This window comes from Echeneis naucrates, chromosome 18, assembly GCF_900963305.1.
Source record: "Echeneis naucrates chromosome 18, fEcheNa1.1, whole genome shotgun sequence".
Lineage (NCBI taxonomy): Eukaryota > Metazoa > Chordata > Actinopteri > Carangiformes > Echeneidae > Echeneis > Echeneis naucrates.
In genome coordinates this window covers 2,778,919-2,795,059 of record NC_042528.1, presented here as the reverse complement: position 1 = coordinate 2,795,059, position 16,141 = coordinate 2,778,919, and the positions used below count along the sequence as shown (strand labels likewise).

At 42.8% G+C, this 16,141-nt stretch overlaps 2 protein-coding genes across 4 annotated transcripts in view; both read left to right on the top strand.

Moving 5' to 3' along the window:
• The window catches only part of LOC115059258 (uncharacterized), a 37,761-nt gene extending 34,003 nt beyond the window's left edge, over positions 1-3,758 (top strand). The window contains exons 86-95 of the mRNA XM_029526921.1: positions 9-190; positions 391-579; positions 684-779; positions 920-1,052; positions 1,183-1,364; positions 1,565-1,753; positions 1,858-1,953; positions 2,094-2,226; positions 2,358-2,576; positions 2,710-3,758. Coding sequence (XP_029382781.1) covers positions 9-190; positions 391-579; positions 684-779; positions 920-1,052; positions 1,183-1,364; positions 1,565-1,753; positions 1,858-1,953; positions 2,094-2,226; positions 2,358-2,576; positions 2,710-2,753 — 1,463 coding nt within the window. The 3' untranslated portion in view covers positions 2,754-3,758. The remainder of the gene's footprint in view (positions 1-8; positions 191-390; positions 580-683; positions 780-919; positions 1,053-1,182; positions 1,365-1,564; positions 1,754-1,857; positions 1,954-2,093; positions 2,227-2,357; positions 2,577-2,709) is intronic.
• A 2,915-nt stretch (positions 3,759-6,673) lies between these two features.
• Positions 6,674-16,141, top strand: part of arhgef40 (Rho guanine nucleotide exchange factor (GEF) 40) — a 30,674-nt gene continuing 21,206 nt past the window's right edge. For all 3 annotated transcript variants that reach the window (XM_029526603.1, XM_029526602.1, XM_029526601.1), the window contains exons 1-3: positions 6,674-6,882; positions 14,059-14,148; positions 14,945-15,052. In XM_029526603.1, the coding sequence (XP_029382463.1) occupies positions 6,880-6,882; positions 14,059-14,148; positions 14,945-15,052 (201 nt within the window). In that variant the 5' untranslated portion in view covers positions 6,674-6,879. The remainder of the gene's footprint in view (positions 6,883-14,058; positions 14,149-14,944; positions 15,053-16,141) is intronic.

Genomic DNA, 16,141 nt, shown 5'->3' with positions numbered 1-16,141 from the left:
TCTTCCAGCTTCTGGTACACTGGGTGCCCCCACCACCAAATTAAGGAGCTCTGGTGTAAACTTGGCAAATCCCAACACCACCGTTGTCAATGATCTTTCCTTCAACGCCACCACCACGGCTCCCAACGTAACACCAAACATGACCACCGCTGCCCCACTGACGCCCAACATCACAGTCACACCTCTTGAGGTGAGTGAAGCCACAAAAGGAAATCATGAAATCTAATTAATGGAATATAACGGACACAGATCAGGAGTTGGATTTGGCTTCAGACTAGATGATCTTGACTCTGGACTTTAGACTTACTAATGTGCAGAGCAATGATTTTTGGTGGCACCTCTCATTAGTGCAGATTATTCCACATATTGAATCTCTCTTCTTCCTTGCAGATGCCTCTTTCTAGACAAGGATGTGGATCTGAGCAGCTCTGTGCAGCTGAGCCCTCAAACTGCAACCCCTCTTCAGCAGGATGTTTCTTTCTTGGTGCCCGACGGCAGAGCGGCCGAAACTTTGCCTGCGTCATGGCAGGACAGTCGGCGGGCTACATTGCTGCCACCCTGTCTTTGGATGGAACAGTGGTATGTTACGTTTTTACAGAGAGCACCATCAAATCTAAGCTTTAGCCAAACATGGAATTCGTATTGAGGTCATCTGAGTTATCTTTTCTGGTTTTCAACCACAGGGAAACAACGACACAACCTATGTCTGTGCAAACAACAACGGCAAAGTCAGATTCTTCAGCACCGTCCTCGTCAATGAGACGCTGATTGAAACAGAGGTGAGTTCCACCTGCCTCAGAGCAGAGGAGCCCGTAGAGCTGGGCGAGGACGTATTTGGTTCATTGGCTGTAGATGCTCTTGGGGAGAGGCCAAATTCAAAAAACAAACAAACAAAAAAGCCTCTTTCTTTGCTCTGCAGTTGCCCGTTAACTCAGTGAGGGGCCGAGTGAATGGAACGACAATCCAGTGCTCATTTTCTGCCACTATTCCAAGTCAGAGATTGAGGAACACAAACTTTGCAGTCCAAATTTCCAGTGGACCTTTCAACAGCAGTAAGTTTTACAGAAAGATGCACATCATAAGCTGTTTAAACAATCAAACTGAGGCTGTAAAAAAGACAGAAAGAAACAAACAAACCAAACAACAAATCAGTGACTTCTCTCTCTGCTGCTTGTCTTCCAGCTTCTGGTACACTGGGTGCCCCCACCACCCAATTAAGGAGCTCTGGTGTAAACTTGGCAAATCCCAACACCACCGTCGTCAATGATCTTTCCTTCAACACCACCACCACGGCTCCCAACGTAACACCAAACATGACCACCGCTGCCCCACTGACGCCCAACATCACAGTCACACCTCTTGAGGTGAGTGAAGCCACAAAAGGAAATCATGAAATCTAATTAATGGAATATAACGGACACAGATCAGGAGTTGGATTTGGCTTCAGACTAGATGATCTTGACTCTGGACTGTAAACTTACTAATGTGCAGAGCAATGATTTTTGGTGGCACCTCTCATTAGTGCAGATTATTCCACATATTGAATCTCTCTTCTTCCTTGCAGATGCCTCTTTCTAGACAAGGATGTGGATCTGAGCAGCTCTGTGCAGCTGAGCCCTCAAACTGCAACCCCTCTTCAGCAGGATGTTTCTTTCTTGGTGCCCGACGGCAGAGCGGCCGAAACTTTGCCTGCGTCCTGGCAGGACAGTCGGCGGGCTACATTGCTGCCACCCTGTCTTTGGATGGAACAGTGGTATGTTACGTTTTTGCAGAGAGCACCATCAAATTTAAGCTTTAGCCAAACATGGAATTCGTATTGAGGTCATCTGAGTTATCTTTTCTGGTTTTCAACCACAGGGAAACAACGACACAACCTATGTCTGTGCAAACAACAACGGCAAAGTCAGATTCTTCAGCACCGTCCTCGTCAATGAGGCGCTGATTGAAACAGAGGTGAGTTCCACCTGCCTCAGAGCAGAGGAGCCCGTAGAGCTGGGCGAGGACGTATTTGGTTCCTTGGCTGTAGATGCTCTTGGGGAGAGGCCAAATTCAAAAAACAAACAAACAAAAAAGCCTCTTTCTTTGCTCTGCAGTTGCCCGTTAACTCAGTGAGGGGCCGAGTGAATGGAACGACAATCCAGTGCTCATTTTCTGCCACTATTCCAAGTCAGAGATTGAGGAACACAAACTTTGCAGTCCAAATTTCCAGTGGACCTTTCAACAGCAGTAAGTTTTACAGAAAGATGTGCATCATAAGCTGTTTAAACAATCAAACTGAGGCTGTAAAAACGACAGAAAGAAACAAACAAACCAAACAACAAATCAGTGACTTCTCTGTCTGCTGCTTGTTCTTTCAGCATCTGGGACACTGGGAGCCCCCACCGCCCAATTTAGGAGTACTGATGTTGACTTGACAAATTTCAACGCCACAGTTACTAATGAAATTTCCAACACCACCACCACTGCTGCCCCAAGTACCACTGTCCCCACCACTGCTGCCCCAACTACCACTGTCCCCACCACTGCTGCCACCACCGCCAATCATGCAATCACATTCAGGCAGTCACTGACACAAGGTAAGCAGAAGAGATGAGCTCCATTTGATTATAATGAAGATACACTTTTTGTCAGGTGTTTCCAACGACGGCCTGACCACATGTTTTTTTAAGTTTTTGAGAAATCCTAATGAATGTTCTTCTCTTCTTGCAGCCCTGCTGATCTTTGCGGGCGTGCTGGGCCTGGCCATCCTTTGAGAAACATGAAACCCCATTCAGTCATGATGCGAAAACCATAACTTTCCAATTCATACCCATGCTACTCACTACAAGCACCTCACAAGATGTTTACCCCACAGGATGCATACAATATCAGAGATGACCTTCAGACATCAGACGAGGTGTGGTCTCTCTACTACAGCACTCTTTCCCGTCTCACATATTATAAAGATCCTAAAAATATCGACAATTTTGATTTAATGGTGTAAAAAGTACATTTGGTTTTGAAACAATGGGACTGCTGGATTTCTGTCCTCGGATTTATTTACTTTCCACCCCAGTTGTACATCAATTTCTGAAAACAAATGTATTTTCAGTTTTAAACCGATAGTTTTCGTCATGATAAATTTAAATTTGGGGTTTGTGTTCTGTGGTTACCTCTTAAACCCATATTGCCAATCTCAAAAACAAAGACATAAAAAAATCCAAAATCCAAAACTTCAACTGTTGTGTTGTGTGTTTGGGCACCAACAGAAAAAGCAAAGAAACAACAATGTTCCTGCCACACAGAATGAAACCATCAATTGGTTGATATGGGTTTTTGCATTGTTTTAAATATGAATAGTATTTTTATTACATTTTGGATTTTATCTTTGGTTTTTGTTTATTTTAATATTTTTTAAATGAAGCCCTCTGGCTGATATTTTCATGTGAGTGAGCCACTGCATATTGAGGTGGCTATATAATGTACCAAATGTTGGTCAAACTGATTTTGTACTTCGGATCATGTAGTGTTTGAATTTTTGATCATCTGTGCCAATTACAGCCATATAAATTTTTAGAAAGACACTTAAGGTTTTGTCACTAATTCATACATAAATAATCCATAAATTCTTAGAGGGTATATTAATTCAACTGTTTGATCATTTGGAGGCTAAAATAGGAAGCTAGAAAATATAAGTCTCTCATATCATTCCAAGTATTATCCTCAATGACTACACCTTTTATTTTGCTATAAATTGTCTTTTGACCTTAATAATGTCTGTTTGAAGGTAATAAAACAAAGAAAGAAGCTACTAAAACATGTTGCTGTTTTCCAAAGTAAGTGTGTCAATTTGTGTGTTAAAGTCAAATATAGATGAAGACAGGGCACGACTTTGACTTTTAGGTTGACAAGCAAAAAAACTCATCTCAGAACAATTTGGACTGATTCCTGTGAGTCATAGGTAAGTGACATTGGCAATTAAATGTTTTCATCTTTGGATCCAAAGTGCCTCAACAAATGGAGCTTCAAGTAAAGCCTGTTTGAAAAAGAAAGAAAAAAAAAAACAAACAAAGGGAAGGTTGAACGGCTGAAAGCTTTGAATGTGGACGGTATCGTGGAGTTTTGGCCAAGTCATGAAGCTGCTTCAAGATTATAAGATGTGAGAAGTGGAACTCGAGATGTTTTCTCTTCAGTTACTGAAGTGAAAAACATGCTTGAGTCAATTCGGCAGTTTAAATATCGAACTTGCATTTCCACAGAAGTACATCTTGTTTACTCTTCAACTTCTCAAAAGGGAGCAGCCCCACGTCTGCATTACAAACTGCATACATTACTGTGTGACAGTACTGTAGGTGTGTCTGTCCTGTGGCTTTTCATGCATAACTCATGACAATGTAGTGCCACTATAAGTCATGACTGAAGAGTGTACTGAATTAAAGGATGCACCAACACCCAGAGGCAGGGCTGAATGAGAATTAGACTGGTTTGTCTTCTTCTTCTTGCCAGGTGACTTTTCCACAGATGGACAAATTATGCAAAATAATTTTTGTCAGTTTTCAATGGTCTGCTCCTGAACTCTTATATTTCAAGAAAATGTGTGTTTGATCGTAAAATTCAGCCGGACTCACACGCTTTTGAACTAATAATGTGAAGTTGCTACTTTGTTCTCTGTGATTGAGCCACAATCAAATGTATATTTTACTGAACAACATCAGGGACAACAATATATTGTATTCATATCAATTCACTCATTCTTAATGGTTTACAAAATGAACTACCATCTTAATAACTACAGGAGCTCGTTTCATGTCATCTGCCTGCTCTTTTTAATTATTGCAGTTTCACACAATAAACACTGGGAGGAGGTGTTGAACCATTGTAAAGGATTTTCTCAGTTGGCTCCAACTCTGTAGTCAGTCTGGACACCAACCATAAATGTTAAATTTAGCAATGCTATAGCAACCCATGTGGCACCGTCATGGGGCAACGGACTTATAAAAGAAAGTGAGTCATTGAAACTCAAAACTGAAATGTGGCTTTATGTTTAAACATGGGGAAAAGTTCTCCATCACTGTGATATAAATAATTATTGTCAACGTACCGGTTCACGGGATTGTTCTATGCCAACACTGCAGCGACAGGTCTGCAGGTAGAAGCTGGACTTTAATGATAAATGAAAAAACAAGGCAGAAGTGTTACTGAACAGTGTGTCACCTGTGTTGACGTGTAGGGCAGCCATCTTGGATTTTAAGGTTGGGTTATGTGTTGTTCTTCTGACTTTCAGAGGTGGACATCCAGCATCAGGGGGTTAACTGTTGGGGAGCTCGGTGGGTGAAACAGAGGAAGCAGGACACTGAGGCGGTGTAGGAAAGGTTGTCTTCACTTCTTGCCAGGTGGTAGCTGGGAGGCTTGGGCCAAGGTCTGGGCTGAGGGGGTGCTGAGGGGAGCCAGGCAGAGACAAGAGCAGGGTCAGGGGGGCAGGAGTTATTTATTGGCTGGCCAGTTGAAAATGGCTTTTTGCCTTACAACCACTACAACCTATACATCTCAGACATACACAATGCCAGATAAAGGCTGAGTGTAAAAAGTAAACAAACAAAACAATAAAGTGAAAGAAATAAAAACATTAAATAATACTCTGTCACAGCCGTCAGCCGTTAATCCAACATGGCGGCTAGGTATTAGCTCAACGCTATCAAGTCGTTCAAACACGCTGACGTCACTGAGATGGCACCGGGCCCGGTTAACTTGTTACGTTAACGTTAGCTGGCCACTGATACTTTGCCGATGTGTGTTGAACTCTTTCGGTCTCCGGTGAGTTGTCTAACAGGTCTACCTTTTTCCCCCGGTAAGTCGCTAGCCTGTCTTCCGAGACGACTCTCCGACCCGGTGCCTGACGTGACGTCACTGAAGACGTATGTGCCCTAACAGGACACGTTCGCGGGGTTTGTCAGCGTCTTGGTGCTGCCGTCGCTTAGCAACAGGGCACAAGCCACCATGGACGGGTGCCCCGGAAGTCCAAAAGGGAGGAACGGCAGAAAAAGAGGGGCGGAAGAGCGAAAGTGCAGGCAGAGTTTTAGGAGGGAAATAAAGAAATCGCTGACCTCTTCCAGCGGGTACACCTGCAGATCGGTCAGGCACAGTTAAGGGGAAGGTGGAGAGACATTCACCTTGTCAAACTGAGGCCAAAGGAAAAAATATGACCCAGGCTAACGTCCTTCATTCATCAGCTGCTGTTGTTCCACTCTGCTAAAAATGAACTATTTGTACGTTACTTGGCACGAGTTGTTTCCTTCTGGTGTTTCTGAAGTGTAGTCATGTGACACAGACACGCTCTGGCATTTATTATTTTACTATTTTCAGATTCCATCAAAATGTGTGAATAAACTTAATTATCTCCCCCACAAGAATAAAGAACGTGAAATTTCACAGACGGCCCCAACAATAAAACATCAGAGATGTCTTTGCAATTACCCCTGGGTGGGGCAACGGCGCTTCATTGTCTATTCATTTTAGTTAGTCTGGGGGGAAAAAATGGAAAGTTTGAGTGCAGAGGGGACTGTGGTGCTCTTGTTAGGTGAGAGGAGGGGAGGGCAGGGGAGGAGAAGGGGGTGGGAGTGCGTGGGACCGCCGGATAGGGGAGGGAAAGAAAAAAAAATCTGCTTGGACATTCCCAGGCTGGGAAACAGAGCAGAGAGTGGGGAAGGGAAGAGGAGAGGACTGGTCTTATTCCCTGAGAGGAAAAAGGAAAGAAGCGAACAGGACGAATTCCACAGACGGAGGCCGTGGAGGCTGTTTGACCAGGACTGAGGAGAGAAAGTGTCTTTTTGCGGAGAATGTAGAGAGGAAACGAAGTCAGGAAAGGAGCTAAGGACCATGTAGGAATTCCTGACTGAAGTCATGGTAAGTCCCTCTGCTCTAAGTGAAGTTTCTGTGTTCAACTTCACAAACAAGGAAGCGACTCTTTAACGGTTCATGTTAAGACAAAAACAGACAAACTAACAAAGAGACTCAAAATGCTTCGGCACTGACTCTATTTCAATTTAAAGTCTCATGGTTGGCTGTTATCATAGATGTTTTATGTTTTTGACTTGTGGCAACATGACATTCAATTTATTTCTATCTTCTATTCACTTTATTCACATTGCTTGATTTTTCTGAAAACTAAAACACCTCAAACCCAAAAGCAGCATCACTTTTATGTGTTTGTACTTTAATCAACCACTTTCACGCATTAGAAGTTACAACTTAACTTGCAAATCCCAGTGGCAGCGAACTACTATGACATGATTTAAGTGGTGTGACGTTTGTGATTTTTGCGGTTACAGACCAGATGAGGAGCTTCGCTAAAGCAAAAGAGCTCTGTGTTGCATCTCCTGGGATTTTGTTTACCATCCCCACCCACTTATGGTCTGATCAGTGACAGGCAGAGGCAGAGAAACGGGGAAATGGCAAACACATGCACACATATAACAAACGAGAACATAAATTTGAAGACGAAAGAAAGCAGAATTTCACAAAAGGAAGATTTAAGTCGTATTCCAACTTCTGCGCGTTGGGCAGGGTGGAGCAGTTTGGCAGGGAAAGGAAGAGGAAAGAAGCAAAAAGAAAGAGAGAACTGAGTGGGGAAGAGTGGAATAAAAGAGGAGGGTAGGGTTACTTTTTTTATTTTAGGAGACTTGGAAGGCAGCAGCGGTGGTTTCGGTGATGCCGCATTTTCCACATTGGGACCTGGGAGAAAGGAGAAGAGAGAGAAAAAGAAAAAGAAATAAATAAAAAGGGAAGCAAAAACAAGGGATGGCATGGTAAGGAACATGTGCAGTACAGTTTCATCTTCCGCAACACCCAACAGGGAAAGTTTGGTATTGGAAAGAGCAACAGATGTACACAAAAGAGTGCATGTAGTCACAATGGAGTCACAACTGTACAACAACTGAGCTTTTCCTCCAACACCAGGCTCGTGAAAGAAAATTTCAAATTTAATAACAAAACTGTGAGACTGCATGAGCCAACAAACAACTGTCCAAACAGCATAAGTTGCATTAATAAGAGCAGAAGACATGAATGTGTGCATATGTACTTACTAAGAGACAAAAGCGCCTGCAGACACACACACTCGGGTGTTAAAATGCATAAGCAAACAGTTATGCTCACACTCATATGTCAAACAGTCACACACACACAACAGTGATTCTGTGTATTTCCACTCCCTCTGTCTCTTGTGATGTGTTTTTCAAACTCTAATGGGACATACCCAAAAAAAGAAATCAATCAAAAAGAAAAAGTCTGATGAAAGTTACAGGACCGTTTGTTTTAAAGTGCATTCAGCACCAAGCGAGCGGCGATAGCAGCATGTAGAAGAATCCAGACAGGATCAGCAATGTTGTCAATCACAGAATCTATCTTCAAGCCGGTTTCCTGCAATTGTCCACGCCGTCTGACGCACAGTGTAAGCACACCAAAGATGACTGCTTTTTAATCCTGCTCAAGGCCGTTCCACTCCAAAGATACAAACATTATATTATCTTCAGTTGCAGCTGCTTTAATCAATATTTCTACAGTACCAATTTCTGAAATAACTCTTTGTTTGTAATGTGGGAGGTTTTGGCTCTGAGATGCATTTTAGCCTCTTACATTTCATCGTTTGGGTTTTTGAAGCATTTAGCAGGTTAACAGACAGAATTAGTGAAGACGACCAAATCAGAGCAAACTACTAAACTAAACTCACCAGCAGACACACTGTCACACTTTGATTTCTGGATGTGCCAACATGTCATCAAATGTTGTGTTCACAGCTCTTTGTGCTGGCACTGGTAGGCTAAAGAGGAAGAATAATTCTGGTTTTGTACAACTCCGATACTATTTTCATAGACCTGGCTCATCATGGTAAACTCACTAAGTCAACACCAAAATTTCATCTTTACAACAACAGGGCAATAAAGACAAGTCATATTTTCACACAGGTTGTCGTCAAGCGATAAGATTGGGACAGAAACGTCACAGTGAGCGACTTTGTGCCGGCTAGCTAAGTGTTGCTTTGGCCGTACTGAGGACATCGGACAACTAAGCTAGCTTAGCCGGTCCTTTTTTCTTTTTACCAAACTAACACTTTGCCAAAAAGGTCAACTCAGAAAATCTCACCAATACCAATTATTTGCCCTCATAATTATTCACACGCTGCTGCTGTGAAACTGGCCCTTCAATCGACTCCATTGAGCTGCAGATTGGAGAAGTTCAGCAGCCCAAAACGATCCCTGCAAACCGTCTGACCTACAGTAGGCTCAGGTTAGATTATATTAGGAGATTTAGAAAAGGAAATCAGTCCCAGGCCTCTCCTCCTCCTCTCCCTTTTGTCTGTCTGCCTCGTTATTTTGTTTTTTTTCCTCCTCTCTGTCGGCATCTTTCTCATGTTTTCTCCAAATCGTGTCATCTCCCATGGCTTCCTCCCTCCTCTCCTCTCTTTCTCCGTCCGTCATGTGCTGTAGGACTCTACATCTGGTTTCTATCAACCTTACTGCTGCTCTTGTTTCCCATCGATCTCTCCCTCCGGTCACCCACCTCCTCCTTCGTTTCTTTTCCTCTTTCTCTCTATAGGGTAAAGGGCTGTCTGTCTCCTTTTCAATCTGTTCCCTCCATCACTCAGACTTCAATGAGCTGACAGCTATAGAGCCTAAATGTGTATTTCAAAAGCAACTGCAATTCCTTTTTTTTTTATTTCTGCACCATTAACATCTAAATTTAATTTTCCTGCTTCAGTTCTGTTTGTCCTCCCTGAGCTGAGTTTGGAGGACGGCTGCTGCCTCTGACAGGAGAGAAAGACAGGAAGTCTGACACAACAGAGAAATACCCCGATTCCGTACTGCGTGTCCACATTTGACGCACACATGAGGATGCCCACTCATGCACCACTTTCCTCAGCGACACACACAGACACACACTTTTTGTGGTGACTCAACAGCCTCAGACTGTAAGTAACGCCGGGCGGATGAGTAAGATGCCGCCCGTTGGTTTGGGAACAGTAGTTTTGAAGACAGGATTTGTGTTTGTGCCGTTGCTACCAATCTTGTAATTATACATAACCAGAAAACCAGAGTAATAAGGTGGTCTGTCAGATAGTGGGCAGGAATAAAAAAGGAGACAACCCTTCGTTATGCAGTTTTTTTTTCTTTGTAGTTTAAGTTTGCAAAAAACAACAAACCACCGACTGCTCCAGTTTGTTGTTTTCATTGCATTCAATGATGGATCCAGTGTGCAGTCTGCTCAGTTGTCATCAGAAATTTTATATTTTGTATAAATATCTTGTTTTCCACTGTGTGACAAACCATTTTAAGCCAATCTTATTTATATCCAAGTTATTTTTTTGTGCCTTTAATGGGACAGTTATACGGCGATAGAAAGGTTGCTGCAGAGAAAAGGGGTCTAGACTGGATCTGAATCTGAGCCGTTGTGAGTCAATAAGGTACACACTGTACCAGGTAAAACCACTGGGGCGCCCCACTCTAATGGATTTTTAACAGCTTGAAGATTTAATTGTCTTAAGGGTGCAGTTTTCCCCGGCACATTAAGGAACACTTAATCTTTTCATGTTCTCGCAGACACGTTCAAAATCCAAAGGCGTTTGTACGTTTACTTTCAATTACTGTGTCGATATATTTCTATGTATATTCCATTATTCAGTGGAAAATATTGTACTTCTTGGTTAATTCCTTTAATCAGTATAAAATACAGTGGATAAGATTCTCTGATATAGACTTTTATAGAATATACCTACACAAAAGGAGCCCTTATAGAGAACGACAGATTACTTTGGATACTTATATTCTGATGTTAATACTTTTGTAGTTTTGTTGAAGCCGGGGATTATTTGAGTGCTTTACTCTGTATTTAATCTCAAATTTACCATCAGGACTTTCGCTAAGATTTAGAAGATCATTTATAGATCCAAATGAGCCCGAAACAGAACTTTCTCCGTATTTTCTCAGAGTGATTATGCGTTTGAAAATAAGAATAGGTCTATTAACGTATTCATTAAATAGGAGTTGTCGCTGTTCCTCATCATCTTCCTAATTTGGTTTTATGTGGTGAAAATGCGTTCACAGTTACTTCGCCAATGGAAACTACAGTTGGTGCATTTAGTGTTTGCTTGAAAATCTGGGCCATACAAACAAAGCGTCCTCAGATTATGTTTTTCATCCAAGGAGATGTGTAATACCTGCATCAAGTGTCTGAATGAAGAGGGTTAGTATAATACTACCATGGTTCCTCAAAGAGGAGGCACCAAGTTTTAGATGAGAGGCTCTTTTGTTGAGGTGCCTGGAGAAAAAAATCTAATTTTCAAATTTCATTAATGCTGTTTTATTTCACGTGCACCTATCAGCTTGTGATCAAAGAGCAGAGTGCCTAATTCCATTACACCAAAATACCTTAAGCTACAGGTTAGATAAGAGCAGAGTCAATGAATCATCTTTACCCCTCACCAGACAGCACATATGGTTTCGCTACGTTTCCAACAACGTTACTGGAAAAAAAGAAATATATATAAATAAATATAAATATATATATATATATATTTATTTTTTTTTGTGGTTTGGTGGGAAAGCAGCATCACTCTTTTCCCCTCTATAGAGATCATCTTCATTCTCAGAGAGAAATTCCATTCTTTGGATTGTTAGCAGCAGGGACATCCTGTTGGAAGTTGTGTGCACAGGCATGCAAACACAACACCGGAGAGCCAACACTGAGTGCAAAAAAAAAAAAGAGCGGGTGAGAAAGGTGGCTGGTGACACGTAATTGTGCGTCGAACATCCAAGCTAAATATTGTTGCAGGCTGGCTAGCTTGTCACAGGACAGCCAGTCTCTCTAAACCTGAGTGGCCTATTTGTACACTAACACTAACAGTCCTCAAGCTCCATGAGTGGCACGCTGTTCATTGTGTGATTGCCTCTCTGGCTGTATTGAATCAGATGGACTCTTGTACATTATACACTTTCAGGAGACCAGATCGGACAGTGGGTGCAGCCTTGTGCTAACTTTGGATTTACTGCAGTGTTGAATTAATTCAGGTTTGAGGTGTTTTAGTCCCGGAGGAAGTTCCTGCTGGCTTGTCTTCTAATCCCCTAAATACCCTGGTTGTGTTTTTACTAGACGCACAATCTGTTCTGTCAGTGAGCCAGAAGGCTGTTTTACGACCACAACACCTCTGGTCCGTGACAGACTGTAGTTTACTGCAGTCTGGGACGCCTCCCCGCATGATGAACACATCTTTACACAGACTTCATTACAACTTATTTGCAGCTAAAGCGTACCAAAGAATTTTGCATATTAAAGTATTGAATCGTCAGCCTTTGTGTGATATCATGTCATAAAATAACAGAAGGTGTGTCCGATTTACAGCTTATGAGCCTTAACTTGTATCCTCAGGACAATGTTATTTAATCTGGTATTGTTCCTTAAATGTGGCTGAAGTCTGTTTTCTTTTGCAAGATTTTTCTGCCTTGTTTCAACTTTAACAAGTCTTAAAAAGATAAATTACCTGGAAACTTCCATGTGCCAGCCATGAACTTTATATAAAAATGGTGCCAACAAACAGGCACAATATGTTTTGAGATAAAGAGATGATTTCTTAAAGACGTGTGGTTTCTTGGAGATTTAGCGGTTCACTAAAAACCAATGGACCACCAAAACCTTTGAGCTGCTCCGCTGCTGGAAAACCGAGCTGTGTTTAACATTAACGGCTGTTATGTCATTTGTGTTTTTTCCAAGTTGTTGTAACGCTCTGGTCTAAAATCTTGCGTCTCCATGGAAAAATAAAGCTGTGTGCATTTGAGGCCCGTGCCACTTTGCAGTTGGTGCCGTAACGGCTGAAGTCGCAGCTGAAGAGAGCCGAGGGAGCGAGCAGGAAACAGAAAGGAACTTCTCCGGTGAACGACCCTGAGGTTACACTGTAGACCTGACGTGATGCCTCTTCAGCGTTGTGTTTTGTTTCAGACGTTCTCCTCCTCTCAGGCCTCCACCTCATTTTTTTTTTTTTTTTTTTTTGCTTAGAGATATGCACCAATAAACAGCTGCAAATAAGTCCTGACATTTGTTCGAGACCAATTTGTTGAATTTCTTTTCTTAGAGACAAAGTTGCGCAAGTTATCAGTGGCAGGAAAACTTCACTTCCTCTAAGACTGATTTTTTTTTCCTGATACCCGTTCTATCCCCCCTCCACTGCTAACCACAAAACAAACTCCAAAAAAATCTTTTCAAACACTGCTGAACCTGGATCTACTTCCATGAAAATGAAAAAATTAAAAAAGCACCACCAGCTCATTCACTCCTGGCTCGCTCTCTTCAGAGGAGCTCTTCTCTTTTTCCGTACACTCTGTTCTCCTGTCCTGGTTTTTCCCTCATGGCTTTCTCTCCATCCCCTCAGTTATTGTAGTTAGTCAGCACAATATGCCGTCTGTTGAAGAGAATCCCGACATAATTGCTGTCAGATGACCTTCGCAGACTCGGATGGAGGTGAAACAAAGAAAGTTGGCTTTGGGAAAAAACGAAAATAAAGTAAGAGATGAGGGGAGGAAAAAATAGAGGGGGTGGTGGAGACGGGGGAGAGGCAGAGGTGCAGATGGGAGGTTGGAGAGGAAACGTGAAGGGAGGGAGAGCGAAAAAGAGAACGGGGAAAAAAGAGTGAGGGTTGCCGCAGTAACGGTCAGCGGAGAAAAATAAACAGTGTGGTGCTGCATGCTCCGCTATGTCACCCTCCACCTCGCTGGCCGGCCCCGCGTTATGATGTGTGTGTCAGCGTGCATGCATGCACTCTGAGTGTGTGTGTTAACATGCTGCAGGGCTTTATGGACCCTTTTGTTCTGGGGGCTCTTCCACTAACTGGGCCGTGGAGGAAATGTTTGACACTCCCCAGACCATAAAACAGGAAGCTGAAAGTAGTGTATGTATGTGTGTGTTTCTGTGTGTGCGTAAGCAAAAAGAAAAAAAAAAAAAAAAGGCGAGACATGCCGGCTGTTGAACACAAACACAGATGTTTGAGTTGATTCTGTGTCTGGTTATGGATTCATGTGTGTGTGTCCCTCTCAGGGTTCAGAGGCCATGGAGGACTGTGTGCAGGGGGCGCTCTCGTCACTTTATCCTCCTTTCGAGAGCACGGCGCCGCCCCTCCTCTCCCAGGTAGACCCCACAAGCAACACACCTTCAGTCCAGTCCGCATGTTTGCAGCAATAAACAGGGACAGGGAGGGAGAGGTATAAATAATGCAGATTCAATTAACTGATAAGGCAATGCTAGGCGATGCTATGTGCCGATAACAAGGCTGCTCCCAGATATAAACTGTTGTGAGAAGCCAGCACAAACAAAATCCAGCCAGCTGGTCAATTACAGCCAAACCCACTTCCTCCAAACCAGAGGCCTGACATGACTAATTTCACTAAAAAGCTGCTTCTCAGTCACAACATTTATTGCCGGCGAGTGCACAAACTGTGAAATTCTCTTACAGGTGCATTGTGGGAAACTTTAACCACTCCAGTTTGACACAAAGCACCAATGGCATATTTGTTTTTAAAGGCTTTAGCTTCATTTCCCTAAAAGTGAGTGGACTGATGGGCCTTTCAGTTATCATTTGTTTGCTAAGTGTGTCTTTCCAAGTTGCGACGTAGCTCCCAATCTTCTTTTTTTTTTTGTTGCTATAGAAATGGCTGCTTGTAAAAACAAAATGGATAAAATGAAGCAGCCCTGACATGCTGATGTTCCTATTTTAATTTCTGATTACATGCTGTCTGGGCTGAGGAAATTCTTCCATTCTTGAGCAACTGAAACCTTTTCAGAATCCATTGGATACACTCACAAACGGTCTGACCCATGTTTTAACAAAAAAAAGCTGCTCTTAATTCGCTAAAGCTGATCTTCTGCAGATGAAAGCTTTCCATCCAGGACTACTCACTTTTCTTTTTTTTGCACCTCCGTCCAGGTCTTTTCCGTGCTGGAGTCGACCTATCAACACGACAGTCTTCGCTACCTCCTGGACTACTTTGTTCCTGCCAAGCACCTCCTGCACAAACTCCAGCAGCACGCCTGCGTGAGTTCAAACTGCAAACACACTGCGGCCGAAGACGCACACGTAGCTGTGTAATCAGAAGCAGACTCATCTGTCAATTAACTGCAGAAAGTACAGTGTGAGAAAAATAATTTTAACTCCTCAAGAGTCTATTATTGCAGGAACTGGTGACATGAAGACCACCAGTGTAAAAGGGAAAGTTCAAGGCGCACATAATTTGACACATACGTGACCTCATAAAAGTGACACAGTGGAGGGTCTAAAAAAAAATTCAGCGAGAGAAAAGTGGCTGGTGAAATTTGAGCTTCACTTCAGACAAAAGAACCGGTCTTCGGCTTTGGAAGCTCAGCAGACAGATGAACGAAAAGCGTGGTTGAAAGGATGAACGGATGAAAGAAATGCATGGTTTTAGTTTAAGGACACACCAAGAAAACACGCAACTTCTGGTGATCTGTCATGTTATCCTTCTGCTTGCCGTTATGCAAAAAACCAAATGAGAAGCTGAGGTTCATACTGCACAGCATTCCTTCTATTTTCCCTCTGTAACACACACACACACACACACACACACACATCAAAAGACAAACAATACACACATTGAGGCTAAGAACTCTCATATTACCCTCTACAGTTTCTCCAGACTTGCAGACACACACACATGTGCAGGCATTGTGAGCAAACTATGTTTTCATTGTCACTGAGTGGAGCTGCCTGGGACGGGAGTTAGACTGTGAGTCATGACAATAATTCCTTCCATATGTGAGTGTGTTGCTGCGAGAGAGACAGAAAGGGAGCGGGTAGCAGAGGAAGCAGTGGGGAGTAGAAGGACAGAATGAACATGGCTTTCATTCACTGCGCCTGCACGCATGCAAAAAAAAAAAAAAAAAAAAAAAAAGAAGATGCTGGAAGGTTGTGGATTATAGTGGACTGATTGAGGAATTTTTCAAAGATGGGAGGTGGGAAAGGGGGAGGGAGCAAACACTGGGGCACATTGAAGGAGAAGCAGGCAGGGGGAGGAGGGCCACGGGACGCAGGGAGTTACAGAATGTGGACTTGACGCAAAACAGGCCAAACTTTTTAAGCGTCGCATGTTTTTACATGCCAATTTAA